The sequence below is a fragment of the Guyanagaster necrorhizus genome (genome assembly GCF_019112545.1).
Source record: "Guyanagaster necrorhizus MCA 3950 unplaced genomic scaffold BT62scaffold_50, whole genome shotgun sequence".
In the NCBI taxonomy this organism is placed as follows: Eukaryota; Fungi; Basidiomycota; class Agaricomycetes; order Agaricales; family Physalacriaceae; genus Guyanagaster; species Guyanagaster necrorhizus.
In genome coordinates, this window is record NW_025064929.1 from 21,507 (window position 1) to 32,070 (window position 10,564).

At 47.7% G+C, this 10,564-nt stretch overlaps 7 protein-coding genes across 7 annotated transcripts in view; 2 read left to right on the forward strand and 5 right to left on the reverse strand.

Moving 5' to 3' along the window:
- Window positions 1–427, reverse strand: part of BT62DRAFT_938040 (uncharacterized protein) — a gene marked incomplete at its 3' end in the record, with an annotated part of 855 nt that extends 428 nt beyond the window's left edge. Inside the window, exons 1-3 of the mRNA XM_043187451.1 lie at window positions 395–427; window positions 209–337; window positions 13–148 (exon numbers count right to left, since the gene is read on the reverse strand). Of these exons, the coding sequence (XP_043033865.1) occupies window positions 13–70 (58 nt within the window). The 5' untranslated portion in view covers window positions 71–148; window positions 209–337; window positions 395–427. The remainder of the gene's footprint in view (window positions 1–12; window positions 149–208; window positions 338–394) is intronic.
- On the forward strand, window positions 243–1,186 carry BT62DRAFT_938041 (uncharacterized protein). The gene is made up of 5 exons (XM_043187452.1): window positions 243–337; window positions 395–558; window positions 613–704; window positions 764–935; window positions 990–1,186. Exons 2-4 carry the CDS (start codon window positions 492–494, stop codon window positions 884–886), a joined length of 282 nt encoding a protein of 93 aa, XP_043033866.1. The 5' UTR covers window positions 243–337; window positions 395–491; the 3' UTR covers window positions 887–935; window positions 990–1,186.
- Window positions 1,187–1,766: 580 nt separating this feature from the next.
- Window positions 1,767–2,061, reverse strand: BT62DRAFT_910670 (uncharacterized protein; the record flags this gene model as incomplete). Its single annotated transcript, XM_043183806.1, has 2 exons — window positions 1,767–1,903; window positions 1,953–2,061. Coding segments are annotated over 2 exons (246 nt in total), but the record flags the coding sequence as incomplete, so codon positions are not given.
- A 943-nt stretch (window positions 2,062–3,004) lies between these two features.
- BT62DRAFT_624004 (uncharacterized protein) lies at window positions 3,005–3,600 on the forward strand. Its single transcript, XM_043181655.1, has 2 exons — window positions 3,005–3,053; window positions 3,109–3,600. Exon 2 carries the CDS (start codon window positions 3,157–3,159, stop codon window positions 3,460–3,462), a length of 306 nt encoding a protein of 101 aa, XP_043033868.1. The 5' UTR covers window positions 3,005–3,053; window positions 3,109–3,156; the 3' UTR covers window positions 3,463–3,600.
- Window positions 3,601–4,831: 1,231 nt separating this feature from the next.
- Window positions 4,832–5,580, reverse strand: BT62DRAFT_938043 (uncharacterized protein). Its single transcript, XM_043187453.1, has 3 exons — window positions 5,244–5,580; window positions 4,928–5,117; window positions 4,832–4,873 (listed from the first exon to the last, which is right to left on the reverse strand). Exons 1-2 carry the CDS (start codon window positions 5,264–5,266, stop codon window positions 4,958–4,960), a joined length of 183 nt encoding a protein of 60 aa, XP_043033869.1. The 5' UTR covers window positions 5,267–5,580; the 3' UTR covers window positions 4,832–4,873; window positions 4,928–4,957.
- Window positions 5,581–7,729: 2,149 nt separating this feature from the next.
- Window positions 7,730–8,455, reverse strand: BT62DRAFT_1080873 (uncharacterized protein; the record flags this gene model as incomplete). Its single annotated transcript, XM_043179614.1, has 5 exons — window positions 7,730–7,796; window positions 7,850–8,057; window positions 8,105–8,187; window positions 8,239–8,251; window positions 8,302–8,455. The coding sequence occupies 5 exons, from the start codon at window positions 8,453–8,455 to the stop codon at window positions 7,730–7,732; spliced, it is 525 nt and encodes a 174-aa protein (XP_043033870.1).
- A 176-nt stretch (window positions 8,456–8,631) lies between these two features.
- Window positions 8,632–10,199, reverse strand: BT62DRAFT_975919 (NAD(P)-binding protein; the record flags this gene model as incomplete). The annotated part of the gene is made up of 7 exons (XM_043189213.1): window positions 10,110–10,199; window positions 9,713–10,056; window positions 9,478–9,658; window positions 9,227–9,430; window positions 9,143–9,174; window positions 8,766–9,094; window positions 8,632–8,709 (listed from the first exon to the last, which is right to left on the reverse strand). The coding sequence occupies exons 2-7, from the start codon at window positions 9,918–9,920 to the stop codon at window positions 8,632–8,634; spliced, it is 1,032 nt and encodes a 343-aa protein (XP_043033871.1). The 5' UTR covers window positions 9,921–10,056; window positions 10,110–10,199.
- Window positions 10,200–10,564: the final 365 nt, after the last annotated feature.

Below are 10,564 nucleotides of genomic sequence, written 5' to 3' on the forward strand. Positions count from 1 at the left end.
CTCGGGAAAGACGGTACATCAGGCAGGCGAAGAAGATGATTCCTTGCATGAGTCCGACAGCGGTGCCCATGCTGGTCCATTATTCAGCTTTAGCTGACCTTCAGACGGTCGCCGGTCGGGCAGCATGGTGGGCTTTCAGTACCTACAGGTACGATCAGGGTCATCCTGATGGCGAGACGCATCGTAAAACTCCATATCTTTGCTTCAGGGTCACCAAGAGCAAGAATTATACAGCCAGAATACTCAAGTTATCTCGACACCCACCGGAACCCGGTTTCGAGTGATACTTCGGACAGGGTTAGGAAGATAGCAAGAAATTATCACTATTCTCGCCGAGGTGCGTTCCCACTGTCGATGATTTTCGGTCATTGCTTACTGCCCATTAATCATTTAGGATCATTTCAGCGCTATTCAGTCCAGGAATAGGCTATGCGTTTGCGAAAATATGAATATTTCTAGTACAGCTTTTCGGTCCACCTCTTCAGTTGCGTATGTCCGGTTCAGAAAACTTGCGCGATACTCAGCCGTATGATGGAGAGTCGCAGAAAGATTCAGAAGGTGGGTCAGCACTCTTTCTATCTAGCATGTGCGCCTCAATCTATGTTCGTTTAGCACGTACACTGATATTCTGCTGTAACGAACAACATATAGCAACTTCAAGCGTTCACGTGCCCGTTAAGACTTACCGTGCCGATGTTACTCTGGTATGGCTTTAGTCTGCACCTACATCACCAATTGTCCATGCTCAGTCAGAACTATGCAGCCTATACTGAAGTTTCCATTGAGGAGTATTGGTTCGAAGATGTCATATCTCCAAGATACTGTGCACTCAATTTTTAGCAACAAGGGCTACATGCAATTTGAGCTCGCGGTCCGGTATTTTTAGCTACCAGTCCGTCCCCAGTAGGGCCTCTTGACGAGTTGGGTTTTTAAATGTATGTAATGTCTCCGTCTATCGGCTAGTATGCGACTAAAAATCTGGTGCTCAGCATGACGATTTTAAAATCGCATTTTTTAGCATGTGTCTCAGAGATTGGCAAATGATGTTGTAGGCCTGTCCAATCCAAAGTACGGCAATTCAAACCGTTATATAGACGCAACATGTTTCCTCCTTAGTTCAAGCACCATTGATTCAATTGATGCAGACGGACGGATTCACCGATGGCGAAAATGAAATTCAGTGTGTCTTCAGTCACCTTTTCTTTCGCCATGGAGCACATACAGATAGAATTCTAGTTTACCAGTCGTCAATAGGTGCCGAATTTAATGCTGCTGCTTAATTGCGCATCCGCGCATCCCGAGGAGTAGGAGTGACGTCATCTGCTTTTCCTCTGGGTGGCCTTCCAATGAGCGTGATCCAGTCCATCTGCCCTAGCTTTGTTCGGCCGATCTAAAACTGTAGATATCATAACCAGGACACTTTTGGACAACGTAGCTGCTTTCTAAGATATCCTCGTAATGTCTAATACGGAGCACCAGTAATGCGCCCGACATTCCAGTGTAACAGCGAGAACGAACACTCGCAATTTCTCCGCACCTCAATCACCAAAGACAAATGCTTGCATGAAGATTAATTATTGTCTTATTCTACTGCAAGTCTACACACAAAGTCCTTTAAGACGCAATGGAATGATCCTAGTATTCACAGATATCGTTGTTATCCTAAATTTAAAAATATCGAGCAGTGAATACCTCTTTTCGGATCTATTGTACTTGCTTCCGCGGAGGCTTATTGGCTGCAGCGATGTGTGCCACCTGCGTTCCCTCTAGAATTTGGATGGTGATGGCCCATTCGACATCTCCATCGCTGGAGGCGGCAGACGATGGGAGACTCCCATATGCTGGTTCATGTTGTCTTTCCTGCTGAAAGTGCTCGTGCAGCCTTCGTGTGGACATTCAAAAGCTAAGGAACTGTGAGCACTGGAACCAAAGAGTGAAAAGGTCGAGCTCACGTCTGCATTCCAAATGCACACAGTCGATATGTCTCGTCAGATGCCCGCCTCGACCGAAGGCCTTGTCACATCCTTCATACGTACAAACATATAGCCTCTTGGGACTGCCCTCTATTTTCACTCCATGCGAAGTGGATGGAAGCACCTTGTGAGACGTTGCTACAGTCTGACCACCTTCACGAAACTCTGGGGCAACAGCGACTTTCCTTCCGCGAATTTTCTTACCGCCATTGGCAACGACCGTCGGCTCGTCTCCACTGTCGCCTTTCTCGCGAAAGTGCTTCGTCGATCTGGTCGATCGAGTTCTCCTTTTAGGCGTCGGGGTCGAAGGTCCTGGACTAGGGCAGTAGACCGAACCAGAATCCGATTCATGGTCTTCAGATCGCGACCGTGGTGCATCGCTGGAAGACCCCGTGTACAAGTTAGAGGCGGAGGACACCTGCAAGTCAGACCGTAGCCTTTTACGCTTCTTGCTAGATAGCGAGAAGTCCTGATGAGCGGGCTGTGCTTTCGCCTCAGTAGAAAGCGATGCGTCCGGAAGATGCTCCGTAAGTGATGAAAAGAGTGCTGAGGACGATGAAGGCCATACGGGATCCGATACGTTGACATACATAGGCAGTGTTGAGGGTCGCTGTAGTGAGGTGGATGGTGTCGTGCCAGAATCTAAGGGAAGTTCCGAGAGAAATGGTGAAATGTCGCCATAACTGAAGCGCGAGTCCGTCGTTAACAGGCTGTGAAGGCCATATCCGTTGGAGAGGTGTTCTTCGCAAAGCGTCTGTGGGAAAAAATCTGGATCCCGCTCGGGATCAAAGTGGAGCTGGTAGTGGTATTTAGCCATCCGCTCGTAGGAAAACGAAGCAGGTGCAGATTGGGTTGGATTATCTGTCTCATCAGGCGGCCCCGAGGGTGGGACCCCCTTGATCTGCTCCAAGTTGTCGTACAGGTAGTCGTCCATCTGATTTATAGCGGTGGTGGTGGTCGCTGGTGAACAGGAAATGCAAAATCCGCTCTTTTTAAAAGAAACTCCACGATCATGTCTGAATTTTGATCAAGAACATCTCCGGGTTGCCTCAGCCTCTGTGATTTCTTAGACGAAGCAGAGTCCGTGCGGAAGAGATTGTAAGATTCCATCAGAAACCGCAGATGATACATCTTACCTCTATCATGCTCCTCGACATGTTTATTTTCTGATATGCCCTAAAGAATGGTCATCCACTCTTCGAGCACCACGATGTCGTTTTTACCGACGAGTGAAATGTCAGCGTTGCATACGTGGGGTTTACCTGCTGCCCTTCGTACATTGCTCTGCTGGACTAATAGTATGTTCCAGGTGCGCCACAAGAAGCACAGAGTGACGTCCTCACACAAGAAGTGCAGCCGGAGGCGGAGCATGTATCTGGATCATCTGTTGTCTATCATATCGAGACCCTTATCGAACTACTGCAGAAAAGGCGAGACCATCTACGTCGTAAGAAGCATATCAGGCAAGGAGGTAAAGGCGCCAAGGTGACGCACACTTCTGCCTTCGGTACAGGAGTTTAGGACGTGTGTCGCTGAAACATTATATTTGAACGATTAATCACCCAATTTTACGCATATATGCAGGCGAAAATTTTGTTTAGGATGCGAGACACAACGGAACCTAGCGCTATGGACGTGACGTCAAAACTGAGAGTGAGGCTGCAACAAAGATATATTTACAAGAGTCCAACAAATCAAGGAATGAGAAGTACAATTGTCTGAGTGTCTCTGCGTGACCAGTTAGCAGAGGCAGACACAAGAAATATAAAAACGAACATCGCGAGGGATCATTTTGGCGGTCCCTGTATTCTCTGCAAGGTCTTCAAGGTCTCGTTCGCTTTTGTCTGACAAAAGGTGAGTACGATAACATGGCCATCTGAGGCGCGGCGCTGCACAGACATACCGGGACACGCAGCGTTCTGGCGACAAGGGTCTAGCCCTGAATTTCAAAATACAAAGCATTGAATACCTTTTTGGCATCCGGTTTTGGATTTGTCTCCGCGGGTGGTTCCTAGGACAACGAAATGAATACACGGAACAAGACATAATGAAACGGGTATGATTGAGGATGCAGTGTCTCAGTTGCCTAAATTGGAGTTTACGATATCGCCTTTGAAGGAATCTAACTCACCAAAGTCATTACACTTCCCCGTACCTCTGCGATATGGCGACCAAATCCGGAGGATGGCCGCCAATGCGCAGTCCACAGAAATCACTGCCCCACCTGCAACATCACATTCACAGTTTTGATTTTTGTTCAGGTGGCTGGAATGGTCTGAGACAATCTCAAAATAGGGAGGCTAACTGTTGTGTTTAGGATAGGTACTGCCGTGCATTATTGAATGATAGAATCAATTGGTTGGAATTGCAAGGACTCATAATGTGGTCAATGTACCCCATTAAACGCCGTCCGAACGACGCAGGTGATATCACCAGTCAAGGAGACGTAAATTACTGTCTGGCAACACTTCGGCATGCCCGGAGCTCATTGTGTTCCTGAACGACTTGGGTCATGATATCGTGCAAAACTACCCGCAATTCAGCAATGGTACGGTGCAACCAGAAGAAACAATGTACCTGTCAGTGTAAGACATGTTAAATGCCGGTTGAACTCCAACGTTCGGTGGATTGTTGGAGTGGGAAGAGTGGCCTGATAATTGAGGCGCTTGGCTTGTGTGGTGGTCTTTAAGCCACGGGTGATCCATGAGTGCGAGTAACCAAGTAAGGAAAAACATACAATGCACGATTTTTCTTTTTCACGACGATAAGCTCGCGACTGTATTCAGCCATCCACTTCCGCATCTTGCCTGCATGCTAGGCCTGTTTAAGCGATGGATCCAAGTTCAAGCAGGGCATACCTGTCCCAGAATTTTCCGAGTCCTTTTCTTCTCAGTCATCACCTGATTGCGTCGATGTCAGTGGATGGATAACAAATGCCATGGAAGAGTTGGCACCTCATGGAGTGTGTCCTCGTTCCTCAACGATCAGAGGTGCTCATACCAGGCGAGCTCTTTCTTTGCCTGCTTCACCAAATAGAGCTTCTTCTCTGGGAATGCGTCACAGTATAGTAGTAGAAGAATGGGCTCGTCCTTAGGTGGGGATTGCTCTTGCAGGTCGTAGCAAAAGAAATATCTTTGCTGATCGCTGAAAGCCAAGATGGCGAGTAAGAGAAGGGACAATTATGCATGGAGGACGTGTGACGTAAAATGATTCAAGCAGCCCGCCTAGATCAGCACTCAGCATTGGTCAACGAATGCGAATGCAGCTCACGTTTGTGCGATTGGAAAATGCATTTTCTATGGAACGACCACAGCTCTGTGGGCAGTGAGATGGGGCATTTACTTGCAAAACATTTATTGCATCCAGAGTTGAAGAAATAGTTGATAAAGGCGGTTTCGCTGAATTTGCTGCTCGGGACAGATGGTACGTCAGGCAGGCGAAGAAGATTATTCCTTGCATGAGTCCGACAGCGGTGCCCATGCTGGTCCAATATCGCGTTGATGTTCCTGCATACACTTCAAACAATGACCAGATCCAGCGGTGCACACCAAGCGAATATCTGCGAGCGTTTAGACGCGACTTTGGACGAAAACAGACCACAAATTCATATCTCCAGGATCAATTCGACAGATAGCTGCTGGATGGGGAAGTGGCTGGGTACGAGTTTCCATGCATGTCGATGGAGGACTGGCATTGTGTGAGGTAGGTGGTGGTAGTACAAGAACAAGCGCAAAATACCTGCCTGTCGTTGTGTTGGTCGATGTCAAGAGCTAATTTTGTGCGGAGTTCCAATGTCCTCTTGCTCTGCCTTTCATGCACATGCACCACGGCGGCGTTACGTTCTGCAGGCGGTATTGCCTGGACTAACTGGCGACCTGGATAACGATGTTAAAACTTGAAGCTTTCCTCGCATTCTCGATATTACTACCTGCAGCGCGCGGCATCTACAGCGTTTATAACGGATGTTTTCCGTAATCGGCTCTACGTTCTATCTGTCGTTGGCACGGTCCGTTTCTTCCGAGATCACGTGTTGCATTGCCGTAGTTTCCCGCCTGTCCGTAGCTACAACTGAGACTATCACCAGCCATTCCCGATTCCTTCTCTTGGACCTAGCGATACGGTTCCATCATCTTACGCTGGCATATCTATGATAGCAATAATAACATCTCCATATCTAGTGTTGCCCTCTGCATTCGTAAATGCCGGATCTGCACATGGTCCAACTATGATTCAGGCCAAAAACGAATAGAAAGTGGCCCCTACTGGCACGGATGAACACATTTTACCGAAGCCGATGCGACACCTCCGTATTCCCAGTTGGCCCTGAGATACGGCAACTCTAAAGGATGGCCATCAAGTGGATGCAGGTCTTTGTCTCTGACCAGCATCCAGGAGTCTGGGTTTTGATTTTCGTACAGCTGGCTGGGATGATCTGTGACATTCAAAATCGGTACAGCTGCAGCGATACACCGATGTTTGGCCCGGGTGGGCAGATCTCCTTGAATGCTAATAGTATTCATAACAGACATGCACATAGGGTTTACTATTACTGGCAGTTTCAAAAGTCAGAGTTGTCACGGTCAGATGACCAGAACACATGTTTGCCCTTCAAGTTCCTGCCCACATTGGCCCGGTAGTCATCGATAACTGCCAATGATCAAACTGTGGTCTTTGTCTCAGACAACCATTTTCCATTGGAGTGAGATGGCTGGCCACATAATCACAGCAGACAACATGCACGCCATTCCTCTCATTTCTTCTGACTTTGTTTACCATCCCAGGTAAGCGTTCGCATAGCAAATGTTGTCAATCCGAAAGCAGATGGTACTTTGGATCCAAGGTAGACCGGTTTAACAGCATAGGATGGGTACTCTCATGCCCAAGCAGTTTTCAACAGGCGAGCCGCTTGTGATACACAAATTTCAGTCTATTTAGTCGTTACCTTAGGCTATTCCATTCGTGCGTCTTTCGATATTATATATGGAATAGTAGCAGCCAGCACCAAATTGAACGGAATTAAATGTAACACTTCCGTGTGAGTTTGCAGTCAGTATCTTCGCCAGCGCCATCGAATGATGTCGCGTCTGTTCAGTTTTTGCTGCCGCGGACGTTTGGACCTATAGAGACCCATAAATATATACAATCGTCATGACGATAAGGGGCAAAGACAATAATATATCAGATCATTCGTCAGCAATGATGGCGCCACGTCCGTGCCAGAGACAACATCAACGATCGAAATGCTTTTACTATTCATAAACCTACTATCTGTCCTGCCCAGCAAGAAGTAGGTGCTCTTTCATGTTCAAACAGTTGAGAGATCCCGATGTTATTGGGGCATTGAGGAGCAAAACTGGATAGACATGTGTACATATGGAAAGACCTATTTGGGCGTCGGACATGAGGCTGAAGAGCAAGTACAAGGATGAACGGACCATATGGTTACAGCCCTATCCGGATGATAGATTAACGAGCTAGAGGACACCAGAGAGATGCACTTCCAGAAGTAAAAAAGACCCATGCATTGCAGAGATTTGGCTTTCCACTGTCTCTCCCCTGGGCGATGCCTTATGGAATATTAATAGTTTTTATGAAGCACTGCGGGCTAGATTGATGGAGATGCCAGGAGGAGATCTTTCACTCTTTGTGGTTTGCTGTTTCCACTCGCAATGTCCTTCACAGCCCTACATGATCTTGACAAGGCTCCTCAAGCTCTCAGCACTCGGTATCAATACTTTGGTAAGAGATTTTGGTCCCTACACGTATGCTCGAATCATGTTATTAGCATATCCTTCTGATGGACCCAATGTCGGCGCCCCTTCACTCCAAACAAAATTAGACAATACTGTTCTCTCCTGCATCCTACACGCACAAACTTCAGCCCGACCCCCTGGCCCAGTTCAATGAAATGCTCCAAAGTGCACTCCTGACTGTTGTAAGTGAACGTCATGTCCAGATCCGTGCTGTACCGGGTCATGCGCCCTGCACCATAGTGTGGAAACAGAGGCTCCGGTGCCAGCCTAAGACCTAATGCTGATTCAGAGGTGTTCCTGTCTCTATTCACATGCTGAATAATATAATCGTCTGCGACCATAGTCAGCAATGGATGACATGGCAGAGAAGCACCGTACTGATTAACAAATGACTATTCGACGACATGGCGTTCACCAAACTCGTTAGAATCGTTTTGCATTCCTCGTCCGTCCAGTTATGTCTAGAAGAAATGGTGAGTACCCGGCCCAGACCTCATGAGGATGCGACTGACAAATATTTTTCAGCTTTGAATCATTATGTCAAAGGGAGAAACAATCAGCATGGTATGGCGTACTTACGAAGTATACATCACAGTCTTTGACTGGTGATTCCGAAAAGAAATCCATAGCTTTGAAGTCCAGGTGCCCTTCGCCAATAGCTACTGGGCATACCTTTGGCAAAACTTCGGTCTTGGCCATTTCGATCTGTGCAGGTACATCTTGCAGCATGATGCGAAGGTTGGGAGTATGTAGTAAGTGCGTGATACATACCCATCCATGACGTGAACTTACGGCACTCACATCTGTAGAGAGGTGCTCTCCATATAGTTAACGAAACGAAGAGATAACGCAGTCATTCAAATATTCATGGCCGACGTACTGAACACTCATCGAGAATACTCAACTCAAGCCTTCGTCAGATACACTTCGGCGACCTCCGAGACCTTGGGATCAATGTTACCAAAGATCTCGAGCATCTCCTCCTAAGCACATAGATCAGAAACACCACCGTACAACTCGACGATAAAGAACCACGTACCCAGATCTTTTCCTGGACGATCATTCCATCCTCACTGATCGCAAAGTCGCTCTCTTCCGTGACCTTGGACAACTGTATGTACTTGCCACGGAGCGTCTCTTCGTCATCCAAGGACCCAATGGCAGCATACACCAGCTGCCGACTCCCTTCTTCCGTGGTGAATGCAAGTTCCTCTCGCTCGTTTCGCAAGGCTTCCGCCACCTCAGAGTCAGTAGGGATACCAGACAGGAGTCCTGAGAAGCAGAGTCCTGGGTTAACAGCGCAGACGGTGATCGCCGGGGAAGATGGGACATGGAGTTGCAGAGCTCGAGCAAAGAGAATGTTGAGCACTGTCTTAGCGTGTCAGATAAGTTCATGTAGAGAGCCAAGTTACAAACGCTTGGTATCGTGATACCGGTGATGCATCACCCTGTTCACAGGTCAGTGACAGAGATACGATGCAGCGAGGGATCAAGACGTACTCTTGCGTGCAATACTCCTTGCTTGACAGTGTCGCGAGGATGTTAGGAGAAGCGATGATTTCCTTTTCTATCTCTGTCCAATAATGCGTGTCGCTCGAGACGACCGCCACTCGTGGGTTGACCAAATACTTGCGAGCCGTCTCAACCATCTTGGGGACCATACGAATAGCAAGTAATCCGGGACCGAGGTTGTTCGTATGCAAACTAAAACGGTGATCAGCCTTTGTCCTCCGGAAGAAGACAGTACATACGTTTTCTCCCAACCCTCTACTTGCTCGTACTCATAAGTCATCATACCAGCATTTTCTATGAGGATATCCAATCGGTCCAGTTCACGCTCTGCTCTATCAGCGAACGAGATGACACTGTTGAAATTGGCGAGATCGATAATCCACAACTCTGCCTTGGTATAACCAGTGGCGCTCTGAATCTCTGTAATGACCAGAATGAGTCGAGTTTGTAAAATTGATAATTGGATGCACCTACGGGCCAGCGCTTTCTCGCCTTTTGCTTCATCTCTTGCCGTCAGCACCAGTCGCGCAGGATTCATCCTGGCGAAATGCTTAGCAGCCTCGAACCCGAGACCAGCGTTGGCACCGACAAGGATAAGTGTCTTCCCGCTCAAGTCAGCGGTGACGATGGCGGGGGCGGGTCCAGTCTGGTCTGCAGCTAATTGCTCTGGAGTTCTGCGCATTGTGAGAGTCTATAGTGAACTGTCATTCGTACTTGCTAGCTTTTATATGCGGTTGAATGGACTGGGTATCCAAAAGCGGCTGTGCACGCCGCAATGCGAAAATTAAGTCTGAAAATCATTACTGTAAGATGTTTCACTAAACATAGAATTTCAATCGCACAGCATCCCATAGATGGAAACAGTACATACATTCAGAACCATCCCCGTCCATGGATTGGATATTTACACAGAAAAGGAGGCCCAAGTGAGGACTGGTAGCTAGATATCCTCCGAGATAAGCTAAGACAGCGGACAGAGAGGCCTTAGGCTTCCTACCTACATACGTACAAATATGACCACCTTGAACCCTGATCCACTTGTGACTTACCTTCTCTCCATTCGACGCGTCGTTGAGGTCGTTCAGCCTCTCGTTCACTGATACACCGCTCTCTCGCCTCGTCCATCTTCCTTTGACCCACCCACCCACTCCCTTTAGTGTTTGGTGTTGCCGGATTCGGTCCTTAAGTCCAAGTCTCAGACACGCCAACTGGATACAGCAGTATACGGTCACATATATCCCTCACAAGCGACACTTAGCTTATCGGAATGCCAGCTAAAATTATTTGTTACTAAAAAATTCATTGCAGAGTATTTTGGAGATATGA